At 40.0% G+C, this 21,758-nt stretch overlaps 3 protein-coding genes across 8 annotated transcripts; all 3 read right to left on the bottom strand.

Moving 5' to 3' along the window:
* Positions 1-251: 251 nt before the first annotated feature.
* On the bottom strand, positions 252-5,984 carry slc52a3 (solute carrier family 52 member 3). 4 transcript variants are annotated; one of them, XM_044212612.1, is made up of 5 exons: positions 5,657-5,731; positions 4,305-4,426; positions 3,016-4,092; positions 1,423-1,546; positions 252-1,117 (listed from the first exon to the last, which is right to left on the bottom strand). In XM_044212612.1, the coding sequence occupies exons 3-5, from the start codon at positions 4,020-4,022 to the stop codon at positions 905-907; spliced, it is 1,344 nt and encodes a 447-aa protein (XP_044068547.1). In that variant the 5' UTR covers positions 4,023-4,092; positions 4,305-4,426; positions 5,657-5,731; the 3' UTR covers positions 252-904. The 4 variants fall into 4 exon arrangements, with proteins under 4 accessions (XP_044068547.1, XP_044068548.1, XP_044068546.1 ...); XM_044212613.1 differs by lacking the exons at positions 4,305-4,426; positions 5,657-5,731 and adding an exon at positions 5,865-5,984; XM_044212611.1 differs by lacking the exons at positions 4,305-4,426; positions 5,657-5,731 and adding an exon at positions 5,743-5,951.
* Positions 5,985-10,016: 4,032 nt separating this feature from the next.
* LOC122883631 (ubiquitin-conjugating enzyme E2 variant 1-like) lies at positions 10,017-14,608 on the bottom strand. Of its 3 annotated transcripts, none has more exons than XM_044212606.1 (4): positions 14,487-14,608; positions 13,263-13,408; positions 12,301-12,426; positions 10,017-11,256 (listed from the first exon to the last, which is right to left on the bottom strand). In XM_044212606.1, exons 1-4 carry the CDS (start codon positions 14,506-14,508, stop codon positions 11,110-11,112), a joined length of 441 nt encoding a protein of 146 aa, XP_044068541.1. In that variant the 5' UTR covers positions 14,509-14,608; the 3' UTR covers positions 10,017-11,109. The 3 variants fall into 3 exon arrangements, with proteins under 3 accessions (XP_044068541.1, XP_044068540.1, XP_044068542.1); XM_044212605.1 differs by having other exon boundaries at positions 14,481-14,557; XM_044212607.1 differs by lacking the exon at positions 12,301-12,426 and having other exon boundaries at positions 14,481-14,567.
* Positions 14,609-15,708: 1,100 nt separating this feature from the next.
* Positions 15,709-21,725, bottom strand: peds1 (plasmanylethanolamine desaturase 1). Its single transcript, XM_044212604.1, has 6 exons — positions 21,509-21,725; positions 20,440-20,559; positions 20,210-20,301; positions 19,904-20,048; positions 19,563-19,775; positions 15,709-19,435 (listed from the first exon to the last, which is right to left on the bottom strand). Exons 1-6 carry the CDS (start codon positions 21,642-21,644, stop codon positions 19,314-19,316), a joined length of 828 nt encoding a protein of 275 aa, XP_044068539.1. The 5' UTR covers positions 21,645-21,725; the 3' UTR covers positions 15,709-19,313.
* Positions 21,726-21,758: the final 33 nt, after the last annotated feature.

Genomic DNA, 21,758 nt, shown 5'->3' with positions numbered 1-21,758 from the left:
TAAATGTCAGCATTAAATCTTTAGCTCATGTGTAAAATCAATTTTAACTCCTTGTTTTTTTCATTTACACAGTATAAATGTATTTCAAGGATTTGTGGTCACTGGGTGCCTGCAGAATGTGAAGTGACAGGTTTTAATATATAGAAGAGTGCTTGCGCCATCTAGTGGGAAAACAAGCTGACAGTTTCATGATTGGTGTAAAGCAGTTTTTGGCAAGAAACTACAGTAAGAGAATGAAGAAAAGAGCTGCGTCCCAGTGTTGAAGTTCTTATATTTAATATCTATACAAGTTAATAGCTTTTCCTATCATAGTGTATTAAATGACTTGGACACAAACATTGATACAGTTAAGTGCAAACATGGTTTAAAAATCACAAAGCTGCAAAAGAAAGAAAATAAATGCAAAACATCACTTCTTTAACAAAAGGTTGAAGGATGGCAGACTCTTAGTCCTACAGAAGAACCTCAAAGGAGTTCTACATTTTTTGAAATACGCTTATTTGCTGTCTTCCCAAGAGTTAGGTGAGAAGATTGATACCACTCTCGTATCTGTATATGAATAAATAGCTAAATATGAAGCTAGAGCCAGCAGCCAGTTAGCTTAGCTTAGCATAAAGACCAGAAGCAGGCAGCCTGGCTCTGTCCAAAGTAAAACAAATCTGCTTACTAGCACCTCTAAATCTCACTAATTAACATGTTTTATCTATACCCCTGCTTCCAGTCTTTATGCTAAATTAAGCTAATTGACTCACACCTCTAGTACCGTACTTAACACACAGATGTGACAGTGGTACTGATCTTTTCATCAAGGAACTCAGTAACTCATATTTCCCAAAATGTCAAACTATTCCTTTAACTGAGAGTGTCTCCAGCCTCCTCAGTACTGTGGTTCTCAGATTAACTGTCATAAAGGACATTTAGTGTTGCAATAGTCTCCTGACTGAAACAGTCGGTAGACATTAACCAGCGGGAACATGGTGACCGAGCCAACTAGTGAGCCCATCTGTGCTGCAGCGCCACACCAGACCAGGGCGTTGTGACTCCGGTCTCTCAGGATGACACCCACCATTACTTTGACATAAGTCAGCGTTCCAGTGAAGAAGAGCCATGAGAGCACCTGGTGAGGGCAAAATAACAAAGTGGACTTGTTCAAATGAAAATCTGGGAAATGTTTAACATAGTTTGTGTCTGAAAAACAAATCAGGATTTCACGCATCATCTATTTCAAATGTTGATACCTCAGCTACACACAAATATGTTACCTCATCATCAGTTATGTGAGTAAGCAGAGTTGCTCAGGTCTTTTGTAAAGGAGGAGTTGAACTTTGCCACACACATTTCCATGATAAAGCCACTGAGAAATGTTTCCTGTGTCTTTCTATGCCACATGTCTCTTACACAATATGTTTGTGCTTCACTTACAATGATCATCTCTCCCACCACAGACCCTCGAAGCAAAGGACATGGACTCAGAGCTGCCATAGCCATGTTATAGCTACCAAATCCTGTCCCCAACACTGTCAGCACGCCAAGAAAGACCAGTGACCTGAAAACAAAAGAGGTTTGTTATCAGCAGTAGTTTCCATATTTCTAAGAAACCATTTAGAGATAAAAGACAGCTTCTCTTTAAAAAGTATAGTTTGATTGACTTTTATTACCCCACATAAACTATGTGCCCAAGCCCTTTATTAAGCAATGGATAGGTTCACAATTTTAAACTGAAGTCAGGTGCCTGTATGAACAATGTAACAGGTTTTGTGTGCTGTTATCATTCCTCCATTTCATACTGGCCATTAAGAGATGCTTTTCTAATGATCTTCCAATGTATGTGATGGGGGACAAAATCCACATGTGTTCTCATCTGTTGTTCTGTGAAAAAATATAGTTTATCTGAAGTTAATATGAGACTTCAGCAGTCTGAATTAGTCAAAGAAAGTGGATATCTTCCAAAGTCTTTTCATTGTAGTTCCCTCTTTCTGTTTCCTTGTCTGTTTCTGTGTTGCCTTCCAAACTGCTGAAGCCTCATATAGAAAGCTGAAGTCATGACGGCGTGTCCGGACTAGCCTCTGTTCCTCTAGCTTCTGTAACTCAATGCAATCTTTCATCCAGCATTTCTGCCGTCTGCCTTTCTGAAAAAATGAAGCATGTTCCTGAAGTTTACTTTCTATATTCTAAAACAAATCAGCTCAGGTACAGCACTTAATTGAAACCTTAATGATTTTAACAAAGTTAAACAATGATTACTTTGTGAGCACAGAATAAACTGCAAGCCACAGGTACTTGGTTTCGTCCATATCCATAAAACTCACTAAAACTCTCTTCTAAAGTCATTTTTCTATTTTTTTAGCTGTAATCACTGCTGTCTAAAAACTTTTAAAGTGTTCTGTCCTCTCTGTCCTGCTGTTATTACATGAACTGGCCGCGACCCAACGACTCGCTCATGGAGTTGCTTCTGATGTTGAGCTGTGACCTGTCACCGGCGAAGGTCTAGGGCTTATGGAAAATCGTGTTTGTTAAATGCAGCTGAAAACAGAAATATTAAATAAACAACAATATTAGATCATTTTTCAAAAAACTACCATCCCTGTCTTTTAGTTATTAATGTAGTTACAAATGTCAGTGGGATTCGAAATGAGGTTTTCTTACATCTGGATCAGAACCCGGAAGTTCTGGTTTCACTTCGGCTCTGTATTAGCTTCAGATAAACTTTGAAATATATTTTTGCATAGAACGAGGACTGTGGATTTTGTGAACCTATCCTTTAATGAAAAATCTAAATCGATACAATAGATACTCCGGTACACTCCTTCCTGAGGGCAGGGCTTAAGTAACACAGAGTAGCTTAAATTTCTGAGTTCCCGGTCCATTTTTCACAATTGAGAATGACTTCCGGATGGGAGCCGAAACGTCTTGATTCTGAAAAGTGTCCAGATGACTACGACTGAAACCTTTTCTACGATAGAACACTCCTGGACGAATGAGGGACTACACCGTCTATACAACAATAATTTTTACCTGTTTTGGAAGAACATTGCAATGGTGGCAGCCAGTGGGTTGGCCACTGACGACAGAGCAGCAGAGAGGTGATAGGCCAGGTTCCCGTAGGGCATACAGGAGTACGTCTGCACAGAGGGCAGCAGGCCGTTGGTTGCAGCATTAACCCACACCACCATAAAGTAGGTGAAGGTCAGCTGGTACACAGAGTGTTTTGGGCTGGCTAGCAGAAGCCTGCTCTGGGTTGCCCCCTCACCCTGACATTTCACACCCTCTCCATCAGTCTCCGCTCCAGGGTTCTCCAGGCCGGAGCTGACAGATGCCGCAGTGTCTGGCACGAGGTTTTCGGTGGACAGCTCGTATGTCCGAGGAAGCCTGTTCAGTGCAACAAAAGCGACCAGGCTTATGCACATCATGGCCGCTAGGAAGAAGAAAAACACCTCGGTGGAAAAGTTTGGAGGAAGATACTCTGTATGTAATGACCACATGTTCCCGCCTGTGTGGTTTCCTGCAGTGTGAGAGGAGTTGACACATTTGGCGATGCCCACCCCTTGTGCCAGAGCTACTATGCCGGGAATGAAACCACTTAGCCCTTCTCCAATAAAGAATGTGGTGATGTATTTTGCTGGAAGCTGCATCATGAAAGGCAGGAAGGTGACTGAGGAAGTACAGTCCACAAGAGAGAGAAAGAAGGTGATGATGAAGAAGGCAGTGCTATGTGGCACCCCGGCCACTATCGTCGTTTTGTCCCAGAAGAAGGCGAGCAGGATGCAGGAGAGGATACCAATGGAGAGGATGGAGTAAATTGCAACATGCTCTTTTAGACGACCCGGGCACAGTTTGTGCATGAGGGTGACCAGCAGAGGCCCCAGGTTGGCCAGCTGGATGATGACTGTCAGGTAGGAGGGGAGCTCCCAGCCCTCCGGTAGAGTGCTGACGATGAGCGGCAGTTCCACCCACAGTCCGTTCACCGCCACCCAAGAGCCCAGGCCAAAGGCACAGGCCAGTATGTGGACAAGCAGAGCCATACTGCAGCTGGATCAGTCTGAAGAAAGTTTGAAGAAGAAGCTGTCTCCCCAAATGGTTCCACCGTCATACCTTGAACAAAAAAATCAGGCGCATTAAACTTAGCCATTATATGTTGTTCCAAAATGAGAAGTTTTAAGGTTTTAAATGTTACACTTGTGAAATATCTTGTAATCTTGTATCTTGCTTAATTAAATGGTTAATTCACCAAAACAACAAAAAACAAAGACATTTTCTCGCTTATTTTGATTTTGTACGGCCAGATATGGAATCATTTCATTCACCTGCATTGTACTGAAATCTCAGAGATGAAGATCTCAAAACCTCACCAAAACTTTCAGCATGGTTGCCATGTAACCACACACACATTGTGTCTCGTATGAAAAGGAGGGGTGGTCTTCTTTACCTGACAGAAGGGAGTTGCACTGTACATTATTCATCTATAAAGCTCTACTGCAAAACTGCCAAACTGTCTCTGCTGTCTGATCACATGTACTGATTTTGAATACTTTTATCCTGACAAATGAAATGAGTAGTTTTTAAATTAAAATCTCAAGTTGTTTTAAAATATGATTTTAAAATATTATACTCCAGCCTTTTGAATGCTAATTGTTTTTCTTAATGTTCTTTTCTTAATAACCACTGTTTTTTTTTTAATGACTGCTTCAATAACCAACACAAAATTTAGCCAGCACAAAATTGATGCGACACGACAGATAAACATCGGCCACTGCCATCGGTGAATGTCATCCTATTTGCCAATAGGCCGATCGCAGCTCAACAAGGCAAATATTGGCTGATGCCGATGTTCGGCCAATATATTGGTGCATCCCTACTGTCAAATGAATGTAGTGGCATAAAAAGTACAATATTTCCCTATGAAATGGAGTGAGGTAGAAGTATAAAGTATCATAAAATGGAAATATTCAAGTGTCTCAAAAATGCAATTAAAAACAATACTGCAGTAAATGTGTACCTTCCACTGCTGCTCAGAGCTGATTCCTTTATACAACAATGTAGACAAAGAAACATCCCTGGCTGTTGGCAGAGGCAGTAAATATCTCTAATCGCTGATAATTCATGAGATCCAATGTCAGTTGAGACCAGTTGAGTTATTATCAGTAAACCCTTACAACATCATGTGCATTAATGTAACAAAGCAAGTCAAGGACAAGTGTCTTTCTTCACAGATAAAGCCGGCGGGAAATCAAGTCTCTCCTGACAGAAATTCACACAACCAAAACCACTGTCATGTTAGTTCACACCCACAGTACGCTACTCGTGTTTCAAGCAGCTGATACAATTTTCACATCCCTTTCACACGTAGGGGAATTCAACAAACCATATGGGCCTCCATGCTCTGTCGCCTGGCATGCTTGAAGCTTTCACACTGATCTCATGATGATGGACAAAACAAGTTTGACTCGTGTAAATAATCACATGATGCATCCATGTTTGTTTAAGAAAGGCTTCTAAGAAAAACAGTATTATGCCTTTAAATAATGTCATCACTTGAGATAACGGAAAGAAAGTGTGGTCTTAGTTCAGATTCTTATGTTTTAGAGGAACAGAAAATATACTCACTACTGATCCCACAAGCAAATAACCTGCCTTTTAGACATGGAAATGTACTTACAAGTTTCTTCAGTCCCTGGAGGAGTTGAATACAACTGTTATCTTATATAAGTTAGTGACAGACCTACTCTGGCTGTTGGTACATACACACACTGATGGGAATCACATGGCTTCTGGGCAGGTCAGAGTCCACTCCAGCGGTTGATCAGCTCCACTGGATAACAAGAGGGCAGTGTCTATATCCACTGAGCTTTCTTTACTGCACTCACCTCTTAATTAGGTCAAGTCAGTGCTGAAGCACGTCGAGGTGCCCTTGACAATTTTGCTCACATACATTTGCTCCAGCAGAAAAACTAAATGTGCTGCAGTAGTTGTTTTTGACTGTCCAGGCCTGTACCGCCCCCTAAAGGCAGCAGGCGTAAAATACAGCGTGAGATCTAGCACTGAGGTCTCAAGACGTCACTTGTACACATTGGTCATTAAGCAGGAGGGTTGGAGTCTTGTGCAACAAACAGTTGCAAAATGATTCCAGGGAAGTAGGCACTTCCTCATGTAAAAAGCCTTCAACACCTGCCTCTTGTTAAGTGTAAGATGTAGACACTTTTACCACCTAAATGGAATCAGAATCAGAAATACTTTATTGATCCCCGAGGGGAAACTCTTTTGTTACAGCAGCTCACTATCACGTCAGTGCACACAGGGATAGAAGTACTAAGCAAAAAATATAATACACTATAATACAGGTCAGAAAATAAATTAAGTACCAGGTGGGTATAAGTATAAAATAAAATAAGTGTGAAGTACAAAGTGGGTTTACCGGTTGATGATAATAATACGGTATAAGGTAATAGTGCATGAACTGTCAAGTTAAGTGTAGCTTATTAAGATTATAATGAGACGGAGGATATTGCACAGCAGTAATAGAGGTATGAATAAATATCAATATCAATAAATAGGGAATTTTAAACTGAAAACAGTATATTGCACAGGAGTATTAACACAGAATATTGCACAATTATCTCAAGTATTTCAGAGATGTAATGATCAATGTCCAGTTTAATGACTTACGGTCATGTAGACTGACACTTAGAGGGAGGAGTTAAAGTGTTTGATGGCCACAGGCGGGAATGACTTCCTGTGGCGCTCTGTGGTGCTTTTTGGGGGGATGAGACTTCCACTGAAGGTGCTCCTTTGTTTGACCAGCACGTCATGGAGCGGGTGGGAGACACTGTCCAAGATGGCATGTAGTTTGGCCAGCATCCTCCTCTCTGACACCACCGACAGAGAGTCCAGCTCCACCCTCCTCAGAAAATAGAGGCGGCTCGGGCCCTTCCTGTAAAAGGCTTGTTCTTAGCCTAGTCCAATTTATTGTCCATGTCTACTCCCAGGTACTTGTAATCCTCTACAATGTCCACACTGACCCCCTGGATGGAAACCGGGGTCACTGGTGCCTTGGCCCTTCGTAGATCCACAACCAGCTCCTTAGACTTTGTCGTTTTGAGCTGCAGATGGTTCTGCTCACACCATGAGACAAAGTTACCCACAGCCCTGTACTCAGACTCATCATCACTGCTGAATGCAGTCATTATTAATGTTAGTACACCAATGCTTCTCCAGCTGTGACTTGTGGAAATGTAATGAAATCTAACATTATTGCTTTATTTATTATTATTAGTAGTATGCATGATCTAGTGTTCTTCGTGCCCATCATCTGGTCAGACAGACAGGTGTAATGCCTCCCTGTTCTTACTTCTTGTGTCACAGCGAGTAAAAGTTCTCAGTTCTGCTTTTGACTTTAATTTTGCTTGAGGCTTTGGAGCCTTTTAGATACACATTAGCTATTTTTTCCCCCGCCTGTATTTTTCCTTACACCACCTAATTAGTTTTCTTGCCTGTTGGGCTTTTACAACTTTAGGTAAACCTCAAATAAGGCTTAAGTTTGGTGTGTCTACAGGAAGGTGCTCTTGCTGTAATGTCAGCACACGTCAGTGACATTTTGTACTGCAATAATCAAGGTTATTTATATGGCACATCAAAAGCAGATTACAAAATGCTTTACAAAGGGCAGGCATAAGGCAATAAAATTCTAAAATCATACTGTACATTCCTCCATACAGTATATATATATACATGCATAGAGAAATACACATACACACACAACCTCACATACATGCATGTTTGCCTGATTAAAAAAGAAATAAAAGAAATGTTTGCCTGATTAAAAAATAAATAAAAGAAAGTCTTGATAAAAGTGAGTTTTCAAGAAGATATTGATTTTGCAAGTCTGAGATTCTCTAACAGGTCATCCCATAGTAGTGGTGCTGTGGTGGGAAATTACTGAAATGACTGAAATGTACTGTATATGTAAAATGCTGAATCATCTGTTAAATCATCTGTTGAATAAACCAAAAGTGTCAAAGTGACCTTTATGAACTCTTTGACATGAGAGAACAGGCTCAGACTGTTTTGTCATAAAGATTAGAAGACCTTAGGCTACATTCATTAAGACGCCGGAGACTAATCGGTGTTTCTTTATTAATCAAAACAGAGACTGATTGGAAAGTCTTTTTTATTCATCAGATGTCCTGACAGAAAAAGCTCTGTCCTTGTTATGATGTTACAGTTTTTCAACTTAATGCGAATGAAGTTTTTCACGTCGCTGGTCAGTAACGTGTTGCCTGGAATCCCACAATGTCTTGAGAAGCGAATTGCTTTACCATTAGTCCTTAATGTTGCCTTAGGAACAGCCAGGAGGTTCGTGCCTGAGGACCTCAGGCTGCATGCAGGTTGATAAGAGGAGAGTAACTCAAGAGATGTAATATGGGACCATGAAGTGCTTTAAACATATTATGTAAACAATGAGTAAGATCTTAAAATAAATTCTATATTCAACCTGCAGCCAGTGTCATTAAAAGGGAAGTAACATGATCTCTTTTCTTGGTCGGTGTTAGAAGTCTGGCTGCTGCATTTTGTACTATTTGTCTGTGAATCGATTTATGACAGCTAAGAGATGGCTGCAGTCATCCAATTGAGAGGAAATGAAAGCATGTGTAAACTCAAAATTTAACGATTTCTGAGATGGTAGAAACAAGACTGGATATGTATTTTGAAGTTGAGGCTGGAGTCAAACATCACACTGAGGTTTCTGACAGAAGGCTTAAGATATTTGCACAGTGGATCAAGTGATGGCTGGATTTGTGGATGCAGATGGTCAGGACTACTGATAAGAATTTCTGTTTAGTCAGGAATTAGTTGAAGAAAGTTTGCAGACATCCAATCTGTTAAACAGTCGCTTAAGGTGGAAATGCTAGTGGGATTGTCTGTCTGACTGTTTGTCTTGGTGAAAACAGGCATACTGTTCTAGACACATTTAGTTTACATTTAGCATTGCTTTAACCATGCTGTTACATGAACCGTGAGTTAATTAGCAACTTGTGTCATACCATTTATATAAACTACAGTGTCATCTGCATACATTTGGATGTTGGTGTCAGGACATACAGATGGCAAATCATTTACATATAATGTAAACAGCACAATGGGTCCAGGATAGATCATTGTGGGAATTGCATGCCCTGTTCACCTATCAGTAAACTAAGCTAATAAATAAAACTGGAGGACAGCGAGCAAAGCCGTGCTTTAATGGTTGACAATAGGCTATTTAAGACAGTTCCCAGTTCTAATCCTGTGTCCGTGTTGTTCTTTTATTTTCCTTATATGCTAAATATGTTTTTGTATTTTATATAGCAAAACCACTCTTTCCTCAACATTTAACTATATTATATTTAGGTGGGAAAAATAAATTCTCTCCACACAAACCTGACCACTAAAATTTCAGTGTGTTTAAATGTGTGTTTACACAACTGTGCTGTTAAGCCAGTAAGAGCTTAACTGGGAGTAACGTCTTTATGGAATAGTTCAACATTTCGGGGAATATGCTTGTTTGCTTTCTTGTCAAGAGTTATGAGAAGTACTAACTCCAAGAACTATTTCGGAGCCAGGCCAGTCACTGTGAACAGATTAAACACGCACTAATTAGTGAGCTATAGAGAAGTTAGGTGGATTTATTTTTATGTTGAGAGCTATTTCTCTTCATGTCCAGTCTTTATGCTAAGCTAAGCTAACCATGTGCTGGCTCTAGCTTCATATTTTGTTTATAGACATGAGTGGTATGAATCTTCTCATTTAACTCTAGGCAAGAAAGCTAAAAAAACGTATTTTCCAAAATGTTGAACTATACCTTTAAGTGTTCTTTAAGAGTGCTTCTATAACACTTCTGCTTTATCTAAGATCAGTTAAATGTGCAGAAGTTATGTAAATAAACAGTGTACAGAAGACAAGTCATTATGTAGAAACACAAACTTTCACTACCTGCAACCCATGAGCACTAACAGGCAGTGATCTACAATGACACAAATGCATGAAAAGCATTAAGTAATATTTATGAAAGAAGTGGAGAAAGTAAAACAAATTGTCACATGAAGTAGCAAAGACAGTTTCACAAGTCAGATCCCCCCTGACGTTACACAGGACCAAAAGAGGTAGCTGATTTCACTTCTATTTTCAAGCATGGTTTAACTGGGACTTCTGCAGACCTACAGTAGATTTGCAAACTATGCTACTATGCATACTAAGATCAGATATAGTGGTATAGATACTGTACACAATGTTCACTTTGTCTTACATAGAAGGGGGAAAAAAAGCCATGCGTGACTAAGGTGACCTTTTCCAGGCACCTTGCTGAGCAGCAGTTGTGCATTTACTACAGGACTGCTTGAAAAAAAAAAAAAATTCTGTGCAGTCCACACACACACGAAAATATTTCACTAGACATCTGGCCACATGACAAGACATACTTAACATTATTTGCCAATCTAAATGCTTTGGGTACAGGATTTGATATGTACACCTTGAAAGAAGACTCTCGTAACTAACAGCAACCACACATTTAGTCAACTAAGTGCAATTATGTTAAGTGGCTGTTTTAAATGTTACAAAAAGGCAACACACAAAGAGGTACACTCAATAAGATTATTTATGTTATTGTACAATCTGCATTTTTTAACAAATAATAATAAAAAAAGATTAGTAACATGTACAGTATTCGAATGATCATATCTGGTGTGGACTGAGGACTCCGCCTGCCTTGTCACATCGAGTCCACCCAGAGCTCCAGTGATGGGAGAGGGAGGGGGCCAGTGCCTGGAATGACTTTCATGAACACTTAATAAGTGTGTGTGTATACAGATATATATATGTGTGTGTGTGTGTGTGTGTTTGCATGTATCTGGTATTGTATACTAAGTCTTCTGCTGTATGTGTGTGTATACAGATATATGTGTATGTTTGTTTGCATGTATCTTTTAATGTATACTTAAGTCGTCTGCTGTGTGTGTGTGCTCAGCCAAGGTGTCGGCAGGAGGTGTAATGTCACATGGCGCAGAATGGGGATAAACGGGTGAAAGCAAAACAGAAGAGTTGGGGGGGGGGAATGGAGGCAAAAGTAGCAGGGGCTCAGTTGGTGTAGATCTGGCCCTCAGGTGGCTGAGGAAGCTTCATGTTTTCCTTGCACGTCATGAGCCGTCGCAGCTCCAGCAGCACCATCTGGATACTGTAGGAGTTCTGCCACTTGGCCAGTGCAGTCACCGCATGCATGTCAACCTGCAGCACAGAGAACAAGTGAGGATGGATGTGATGTTGTACCTTAAATCCTGCCTTGTAGGTTTTTTTGGAGGACAATTTGTGTTCTACATCACGAACACAACAAAAATAGTCTCCTATCATAGCTTTTACCTTTCTAAATGTTAGAAATTTAATATTTTATGGTGTAGGTCTCGTGGGTTCATAGATGATGTCCTTTATGTTCAGGTGAGTTTTCACATTAGCTTTTTTTGTTTGAGTCCAAACAAAAATATCCCCCCACCCCGACATGATGTTGGCGCCCATTTTGAAGTACACTAGGAAAATGGAGAACAATAAATGGGCAGGTGTTACCATATTTGAACAGCTAAGTGAAGCGCAACCACCCGAAAAAGAAGTGAAACAATTTGAACATTCTCCACTGCCACCCTAGGGAAAAGTGTGTGTCATCACGTTGGCCTTCCATGATATAAAATATATGATGATAATAATAGACATAATACAGTTTGAGTGGAACCGATCTAAGACCACCTCCTTCGGGTGGATCCGGTACAGTTTCTTGGTTAGGAAAAAGTGGTCATATTACCAAATTTATAGGGAAACAACAATCAGATTTGGACTAAACAGCTAATGTCAAAGTGCCACAAAATGTATGGAGATGTAGCTGTACATGACTTACACCACATATTATTCTCTTGTGCCAGAATGAATGCAATGGTTGCATTAGCTGTCATGTTAGATGTCATGAAAAAAAAAAAAGTCTTCCTTTCACTGTGTGCACCTTTAATTTTTTTGACACATGCCACTCTACTGTGTTAACATGCTTTGTGCTGCATGCACATACTCCCAAATACTGTCAATTCTCTTCATCACTAGCAATTAATTTTGGGTTTGTACAAACTTTGATATTACAAATATACATAAGCCTATCTATGTTCTATCTCCAACTTTATTCATCAATGATACAAGATCGTTATCTATTTTAAAAGACTGCTGACACCTGAGGCATCCAAATATGGGTAATCAAGCTAGAATATCAACAACTGGTTTAGAAGATTTACATACCACACCGTTGGAGGTGTGCACGCCATTCAAGTTTATCTTTGTCACAAATCTGACAAACGGTGGTAACTCTGGGTATTCTGGCCCACATTCAACCTTCAGATTGTACATCCTGTTTTCATAGCTTGTCTGTGGACAGAGACAGGTAGGAAGAGGTGAGTGGACAGCACACTAAACATCAACAAACATCACACAATGTATTCAACAATACCATCCACGGGAGAAAATACCACAAATCCAGGTTATGACCATTAACAATGTAACTATATTTTACCCAATTCGATAGGAACAGTAAATTATGTTGGTTTAAATTCTGGGAGAACACAAATCGGCTGAGCCAGCTGTAGTCTGACATACATCAATGACCACAGTCCTCTGATAAAGGTCCCTGAGGAACTGAGTTATGTACATTACAAATGCATATTGAGCTGCACTTGTACTAACTTAGCCCCCAAAGGCAGTCAAGCTAAACAAAAATAAAAATAAAAATAAAACATATTCAAAGAGTATCTTAACAGCATACAGTAAAGTCATTCCTACATGTAGCATCTAAAGAATCAATGCTAAAATGTTGATTTTCAAAAAGGAATTAATTCTGTGATGTGCTGCCTGTTGGTTTGTGATATTATATTATGTGATATTTTATCTTCACTAAAAAAGGTGTTTTATCAAGCTACTGCCTCAAATTCACTTCCACAACTAATGTAGCACCATTCATTAAACCCCATCCCTTTGCATCTGCCGTTAGATTTTAGTTTAATTAGCTGGTGTGTTCATTCACAACAGTGCAAAAGTTAGTGATTCTATGTTTTCTTTTTCATCACACATGATTGGTACACTGACAGAACATGCTTCACAGATCAAACCAAAGATATTTTGGTTTCATTACTGTCTGTTAACCTCTTAGCCACTTTAATGCCTATTGCACAGTCCTCACTGAAGTGTTAAAAAATGGCACCACTCACCCTTGGAGGGCCAAGGATCACTCCTCGCCATCGTGTTAAGGTCATGTCCTCGTCATCCTCCAGACCCCAGCTCACTGTTCCATCTCCCACACCTTTCTGGCCTTCCTCCAGCTCTTCCAGGAGCCGGAAATTGCGAGGAACTTTAACTGTTTGTGGACAAACACACCAAAGCGAGACTGTTAATGCTCACACATGCACACTTCCAACATGACAAATGGATTTAGATACCACTGAGCTTGTAAAACTGTCAATTTGTAAGAGCTTCTGCTGGAGCAATGACTTGCAGTTATAAAAAAGGTGTGAGCTGGTCTTGGCATGACTCAGACACACACTCAGCCAGGAAAACAAGAAACGCCTAGGTTAACCAGATTTCACCTGCCTTTCGTTAATGGTAGATGTTATTCATGTCCTCTAATTTAGCATCAGGCTTCGACAATGCTGCATCATTTGGCCTCTGCAGTGAGATATGATGGTGCTGCATTTTTAACTGAGCCATGCAAACAAACAGTCACACTGCCAGCTGGTGCAGCAATTTTAGCTCCGTTCACCGGCATCTCGACAGCTCTTCGCTGAAACTCAGCATAGTTCATGTTTTCTCGATTAGCTGGAAGTCAGTGTCTCCGAAAACGTACTGTCATTGTTGACGCTCAACAGTCTAAGGTTAACCATGCACAAAGGCTGCATGTTGACGCACCAACATCTACTGATGACATTTAACGTTAATGACCCCGTTTGTTAAACATCCGCTTTCAGAGGCAGTAAACAATTTTGTGTCGCAAATAAGCTAATACATCACCCGGACGTTAGGGTGACGGTGCTGTGGTTCACTGGCGTCGGCGCTAGACACTATTACCATGCTAAATTACGTTATTAAATTAAATGAAACACAACAGGTTACACGATGTTATATACGCAGATGACTGGTGTTAAATGATTCCACGGCTATTAGACGACATGAAATTTCATTATCGGCAGTCATACTGCACCTCGCTGCCCTTCTACCTAACTTAACTTAACGTTACGTTAGCTTAGCTAATAGCATCGCTTCCTATTCATTCTCTTCAAACGCTCCGCCTTTGCGTTAGCTTGTATCTTTTCACATAGCAGCTGCGACAGTAAATAATCAACCTCATTAAGGAACTTCATAGCGACATCATGAAAATTCATTTAACCGATTATTCAACAACAGCTTATCATGGTGATTTATTTCTCTCGTACATTTACCTGATCCGGCGGCGACCGCCATCTTGTCGCTACACAGCGGGAGCGCGCACGCAGTTTTGCCATTGTGGCCAACGGTGCGTGCGCGAGGACGAAACGCAAAGCGTCGCTTCCTTTGTTGTTCCCTGCTGGCTAATAGTCTGAGCTGCTGAAATTATGTGGCTCCCTAAAAAGCTGAATTCAAAGAAACTTAAGTGCTGCACAAGGATTCAACCGTTCAGCACTGTCACAAACCATCTCAGAGTGTGTGAAGAAAGGAGGACAAGCGTACACAAACATAACTATTTAGATAAATAAGCATGGGGTGTAAGAAGTGTATGCATGAGTGGTAAATGTGTGTTCTGTGTTGGAGGCTGCAAAAATGACTAACAACACCAAACCAGGTTGGAAAGCTGGCTTAAAGAGGCCGGCCTCCCATTAATTAATTACTAATAAGCCTTTTTCACAACAGAAATTTTGAAGTGTTACTATCAGAATCAGAATCAGAAATACTTTATTGATCCCCGAGGGGAAACTATTTTGTTACAGCAGCTCACTATCACGTCAGTGCACACAGGAATAGAAGTACTAAGCAAAAAATATAATGCACTATAATACAGGTAAGATAAATTAAGTACCAGGTGGGTATAAGTATAAAATAAAATAAGTGTGAAGTACAAATTGGGTTTACCGGTTGATGATAATAATACGGTATAAATTAATAGTGCATGAACTGTCAAGGTAAGTGTAGCTTATTAAGATTATAATGAGACAGAGGATATTGCACAGCAGTAAAAGAGGTATGAATAGATATCAATAAATAGGGAATTTTAAACTGAATAGAGTATATTGTACAAGAGTTTATTGCACAGGAGTATTAACACAGAATATTGCACAATTATGTCAAGTATTGCAGAGATGTTAATGATCAATGTCCAGTTTATCGACTTAAGGTCATATACAGTAGACTGACACTTATAGGAAGGAATTAAAGAGTTTAATAACATTTAAGGTGGCTCTGTTAATCAGTTTTAATATTTACACCTGTGCTTTTCTTACTGTGACATGACTAAATGTATTCCTTAAAAAACACCTATGAGCCTCTGCTCTGACTGTAGACTCCGAAAAGGGAGTAAATAAGATTATGTTGGCAGACCAATATAAAGAATGTCTGTAGCCTAATTACATGGCTACAACATCTTTAAACTAAAGCCAAGAAATTAAGAAATGCATCAGAGAAAACAGGTCATTATTAACAGTTTATTTAGTTTATTTATGAATACAGTTTAATATATACACTGTAAGCCTCCCAAATGGAAGACAACAAAAAGGCATCAAGGCATTATTCTGATATCTAAAACTCCATCACCACCAGCATACATAACCAACTACAACATCCAAATGGATCTTGCCTCAGAGGAAGTGAGAGGCAAGTGAAGGGCAATTTAAAGTGAGTCAATAAATTGTTTTCCCATATCGCTGGCGAGATTTAAAGTAAATCAGTCGGGGAAAGGATAAGGCAATTCATTTCATAAGTCCAAGAGTCATTACAAAAGTGAATTCAACACAGCATGTCAAACATATCAACGACAACTTACCAACAAGTTCATTTGCTTTCACAAAATTGTTTCCGGTGGGAAAATATTTAGCTTACCACACATTGTCACAAAATACCCTTCAAATCGACTGATGAAAGCATCTCTAAGCAGAAAAACCAAACACACCTTAATCACAAATTCTACCTCAATAACAAAAGGCCAAGTTAACTGTACTGATATATGGCTACATAGAACCTATAATGCATTTGAAATCATTCGGTTACTTCAGCCAACAGAATCTGATGGAAACTTTTATCTATTAAATAACGGTCTTAACTAATGGAGTGTTTTTTCCCCACAAATTCATATTAAACTACTTTAATCACTCTAACCGCAATCCTGGGATCATCTGGAGAATAAGAATGATGTATAAAATAATGCATGTTAGATCTATACTCACAACAAGACTCCCAACTATGACAGGCATAAATAGCAATTATAGCAAGTCTATCTCCAAGCAAAGATTATTATAGTATGGGTACCTTCTGAGCTCACCACATATTTTTATTGCAAGGTTGTCAGTTTTGTCAGTCTCCAAACTAATTATGGCATGTCATGTCTAGTATTTCTGACCATTATCCTTAACTACTGTCGTATTTTGCATTAATACAAAAACACAAAACGTCCTTAAATTGTCATGACTTTTATATCATCACAAAAAGCTATTTACCAAAGCGCTGAAACATCCAGTAGAGCCAATGCCAAGATTCCTATTTAGAAAATAAGTTGTCTGTCAAAGTTCAAATGTGTCTACCGACAGTTAGTAGTGCCCAAACAACATTTTGCCTAATGCTGATCAAAAAATAACTACAGGAGTAGAACTTCTACGCAGGCCTTAAACTGCGATGCAGTGACACATAAAGGCATCCATTTACCAGCTTATATACCTAGCACACACAAAACTGCTTCTCACAATACTCTACAAGCACTATGCAATCTGCAGTGTACTTCTGCTGTTGACCTATGGTGAATCATTTTATATAATCAAGTATGAGGGATTCAAAAATCGGAACATTACATAGTATAAAACTGAATTTTGGCTTCAAAATGAACTATAACTATCACTAAATTGTCTACTTTGAGTATAATACCAGAAGCTTAATAATTCAGCCTTTAACCTAACTGAACAGCAAGGTTAGCTTCTCCCATTTAAACCTGAAAACCTTTGCCAGGATTTCCTCGGAATGAAGATAACATTTTGGTAGTTCAAACCCGGGACCATCTGGTCAAAGTTTGGGGTCATCAGCGGTACAATTAATTTAATCTGAAGCGAGCACAATCCTCCCTAGTCAGAGTCTGCCTTGCACAAGCTCAAAGGAAAGCTGGTGACCCAGTATGTTGCTTGCACAAGCCGACATGCTATGTGCATGCATGCATTCTTATGTCAGTGTAAGCGACATCTTAATTTGTAAAAATAATTTTGTCATGCAGTTTATAAGGTAGCTAAATTTTTGAGCTCCAGTTTTCCAACTTAGCAAATATGTGTAAACAATAAGAAAAAGAAAGGCATTTTAACCTAATCGGATGAGTTAAGACGTATAGTTAAGGGCCTCTTATTACACTGCATAGTTATTCGCTGTACAATACATTTACAAATTACGGACGAAAGCATTAAAAAAAAAAAACTTTCAACCAACTGATTAATTACATAATCTCATCTATAGGAGTGAAGAAATTCCTGTATCGTCAGCCTTCACCGAAGCCTTTGTAACATCACCAGGTCTGCTTGTCACAGTTACCAAGGCGGTACACAGTGACAACATAACTCACGGGGAATGCTACTGACTGTTCCTTCATACAATACAAAATAATAGCAAGATGTGAGTAGTGAAAACAATGTTACATACAGCTGGCACATAATAAGAGTATCTGTATCTGATTAACTGAGACACAAATCCCAGAAAGACAGATTTACCACTGCAACAATACAAGGAAGTGCTGCAAATGAAACAAAACAACAAAGACACCAGTACTGGATCTGTGGTGTGTAAGGCAGCTTGACAAAAACTGCATGTGCCTCTTTCTTGCAAAACTGTCTGTTAACCAGGAGATAAATAAAAACTAAAAATGCTTTTCACAGAGGACACGCGATCATCTGAAGACACTACTTAGTAGGGCAAGATTGACTCAGCAGAACACCAGCATGGTGGCGAGCATCAACGCCGACTACAGTTACACACATTTCAATGTGACTTTTTTAGATCAAATTACTTAGCCTGAAAATGACCCATCTTCAGTGTTTACACTATCATCAAAGATAAAAATGCAAAGTGTTTCAATGGCCAGATAACATCTAGAAAATAACAAATTCCAATCAAAATGCCAGCTTAGGATCTGAAAGCAATTTTAGCAATTTGGTTTTTTATTCTTTTTGGTTTGTTTACTTTAAAACCTGTTTTTCTGAGCTGTCACACCTGCCATTTTGCATCCTGGTGGGATGATTTGGGCTTTAAAGTAGTCATTGTCTCAGACTGACAAATCCATGACTAAACTATTAAAAATATGGCTGCATCCTGATTTGTAGCAAGTTACTGGAAACAACATTGGGTATTGGTTAGTATTAGTAGTGTGCAGCTGAAGACAAATGTGCAAGTCAACAAATGTAACAGTGATTAACGAATTTGTTCTTTAGCTATCAACATTGGTAAAGCATCCAAAAATCACCCCATCCCTACCACTTACCATGGCCTTAATCCAATTTTATTACTTGCACATCAAGTAGACCCTTGAAAAGGTGGAGATGCAAAGACTGATCCAGAGAAAATATAGCAGTGCTAAATATAATGTGATTTATTGACTCTCCAAATGAACAGTTGTGGCTCTGGAGCAGAAAAAAAGTGAGTGTTCACTCTTTGAAGTATTCTTTCTCGGGATTGTTTGACTTTTCTGACGTGACGGAAATCTTTTAATCTCCTTGGAAAGCGATTTCAAATTGTGTACCTGACATACCTTCTTAGCAAAAGCATTTGTAAATCACCTCAAAAAAGTGATGAGTTGTGTTTGACATACGAAGAGTTAAGGATATATTGCAATTTGAAATGATGATCTCCATAAGTGAGTTATGAAAAAAATCCATCAACAAAGCCCTCCTCTTGAAAAACAGACAAAATGTGCAAGACTTAAAGCTATGGCATCAGAAATTGTTTGTTAGTTTTTCATCCTATGGATTACAGTTTAAGTGAGGCAAATAAGGGGATGAGAAGCCTGGACGGAGCCAGCATCTTCTGAGGTAGGGTGCAGTTAGCCTGCAGCGTTACTTGACTTTGTGAGCCCATTTCAGGTCATCCGCCCTGGGCTTCTCTCCCGTCACACCCTGGATAAGATCCTCCAGGTTCCTCCAGAAACCCAGCTTCTCCAGAGGGTAGTTCAGCCATCCTGGAGAGAAAAAGCTTAATGACAAATCTGCCTGAGTCTCATCCCACAAACTGTGAGATTTCATCGTCAAAACACTACGTACAGGCTGATTTTTATCTATAATCCCCACGAGGAAATAAAGACAAACCTGTAGTGATGCAGAAGTACGTCTCATGAGGGGAGACGTGATGGATGCGGTGGTGCTTGCGGGGAAGGATGATGTGGCAGTCCTGCAGGAACACCACCCAGCGAGGCAGGCCGAAGTACGTGTGCGACCACTTGTGAATCTGGTTGGTAAGGGTCACAAAGATGGCTAGTGCAAACAAGTAGCAGTACCAGGGGTAGATTTGGTAAATCTCCGCTGCAAAAAGGAGACAGAAACAAGGTTAAACTCTGCATGGTTATTCTCAAGTAACAGCTTAGATCAGATTGAAGCATTTATTGATGTAGAAGAAAATGTCAGGCTCTGTTTGTTGATACAAAACTCACCAGGGGAGAGGGTTAGGAAGTTGAAGGCCATGTTTGCTAGAGGGACTATGGTCAGCATGCAGTTGTCACCGTTGGTCTCAATGAAATCGTGACGGGTGATGGCTGTGGGGTCGATGTGGTGCTCTCTAAATGGTCGTATAAAGGCCTGCAGGACAGATCAGACAGTCCAATAGGGTGGAAAACTAGAAATAATACACACTGTAAATGCAGGAAAATGTTCCTTTCAAAAAACAGATTATTTAGAGTACAAACAATGGATTCTAGTTTGGGGGGAAAAAATGAGAAATTGACTCATGGATGCGTTACCTTTCCAAAGATGGGTAGATCCACTGATCCCCACGTATCAGCCCCCCAGTGAACAATTCCAGACGCAAAGTCTGCGGTGAGTATTCCTGACACTGAAAATGAGTTTGAGGAGGAGAGTAGCACAGAAAAAGGATGAGGGAACAACCAACACTTGTTTGGACTGCAGCTCTGAAAAAACAACAGACAATACAACATCAAAACATTATATCGTTTTTCTGGTTAATACTTACCAATGCTTAACAGGATGTACCATATATGTCCCAGATGGAAATTGGCAAGTAGGTGAATGAAGTTGAAGGCCATGAGAGAGAAGCAGAGGATAACACTTATCCATTCTTGACATCTTTTGCCTTAAAAGCATAACACAAGCATACACATTAGTATGATTAAACACATGTGCAGCACCTCTTACAAGCACAGATTTGGAAACTTTTCTGATAAGATTATCGGCCATATTATGTCTCCAGCCTATAGGACTTGATGTGATATCACCTAACCTGAACTAAAATATCCAAAGGTTAGTAAATTAGTCATCATAATTCATTATCAGATGCTTCTTCACAACAGAGACACTCGGTGAGGCAACATTCCTCTGCACTTCGCTTGTTAGATGATTGGCGAGCAGCTGGGCCTGAAATACCTATCCACGTCTTACAACTCAAAGAAGGGTACAATCTTAAAGGCTAAAAAAACAAAATGGCAAAAGGTCTGATTGCCATACAGTCAAAGCTGTCAGATTCAGATCCTTGTAAGGTCCTCAACTGATATGAGGAGCTCAAAAGGCATCAAGTATTTGTACAATGGCCACTTTTTGAGTTCAAATGGCATGAATGATGGTGGGAGGACTGGCACAGTGCAATGGCCAAGACATCAAACTATTTAGACCATAAGTTTTTGATTATGCATTGCTCTCTGAGTTGCAGTCTATGGGCTGACTTAGCAACAACACTGTTATGAAAGGTCACAGCAGCTCCATGGCCAAATGTGGCTTCTGAGCCTCAAGCAGAAGCAGTGGATTCTTCTAACATCTGCCTGATGCTCGAAATGTCAAAGGACAACAGCGACTCAAGCACAAATTCAACCAATCTCACATGATTCCTATTGTGTAACAACAAAAGTGTGACTGTGGCAAACGCGGTACTGTCGCTGATTGTTCGGTGTTCTTGTTTGTGAATTTAGTAGGTTTGTTACTTCGTAACTACGCTATGTAAAAAGCCTGTCGTAATGTCACACCACTCATGGACACTTGAACCGGGGAAACAAGCCCGTAAGACGGAGCTGTTGCGGGGATCGACTCACCTGGTGAGTATAAATTGGCCAGTTCTTGGGCACCGGCGTGTTGTGGACCCCATCTGGCCGAACCCCGACCCGGTCCCTGCGGCTCTGGGTTCTGTGTTTCCACTCCACAGCCGTTCTCGGTAACCATTCTCGCCATTTCTCCACTGTGGGCCCAGCCCCTTCAATCTCTCTACTCACAGTCAGGAACCAACGGAAGCATCAACTTCTCAGCCCACAGACAGCGTAACGTTTCCAACCAATCAAGTGCAAG

Source organism: Siniperca chuatsi, linkage group LG10, assembly GCF_020085105.1.
Source record: "Siniperca chuatsi isolate FFG_IHB_CAS linkage group LG10, ASM2008510v1, whole genome shotgun sequence".
Taxonomy (NCBI): Eukaryota; Metazoa; Chordata; class Actinopteri; order Centrarchiformes; family Sinipercidae; genus Siniperca; species Siniperca chuatsi.
The sequence above is the reverse complement of the archived record's forward strand: the minus strand, read 5'-3'. Positions and strand labels throughout refer to the sequence as shown.

Coding starts and splice junctions, on each gene's coding strand:
- peds1 (XM_044212604.1), bottom strand. CDS start 21,644: ATGGCGAGAATGGTTACCGAGAACGGCTGTGGAGTGGAAACACAGAAC. Junction 20,560..21,508: donor GGCCAATTTATACTCACCAG/GTGAGTCGATCC, acceptor TATGCTTTTAAG/GCAAAAGATGTCAAGAATGG. Junction 20,302..20,439: donor GTACATCCTGTTAAGCATTG/GTAAGTATTAAC, acceptor ACTCATTTTCAG/TGTCAGGAATACTCACCGCA.
- slc52a3 (XM_044212613.1), bottom strand. CDS start 4,022: ATGGCTCTGCTTGTCCACATACTGGCCTGTGCCTTTGGCCTGGGCTCT. Junction 1,547..3,015: donor GCAATGTTCTTCCAAAACAG/GTAAAAATTATT, acceptor TTTTGTTTTCAG/GTCACTGGTCTTTCTTGGCG. Junction 1,118..1,422: donor TGGTGGGAGAGATGATCATT/GTAAGTGAAGCA, acceptor TGCCCTCACCAG/GTGCTCTCATGGCTCTTCTT.
- LOC122883631 (XM_044212605.1), bottom strand. CDS start 14,508: ATGGCGGTCGCCGCCGGATCAGGTAAAT. Junction 13,409..14,480: donor CGCCGCCGGATCAGGTAAAT/GTACGAGAGAAA, acceptor GTCCACAAACAG/TTAAAGTTCCTCGCAATTTC. Junction 12,427..13,262: donor TGATCCTTGGCCCTCCAAGG/GTGAGTGGTGCC, acceptor CTCTGTCCACAG/ACAAGCTATGAAAACAGGAT.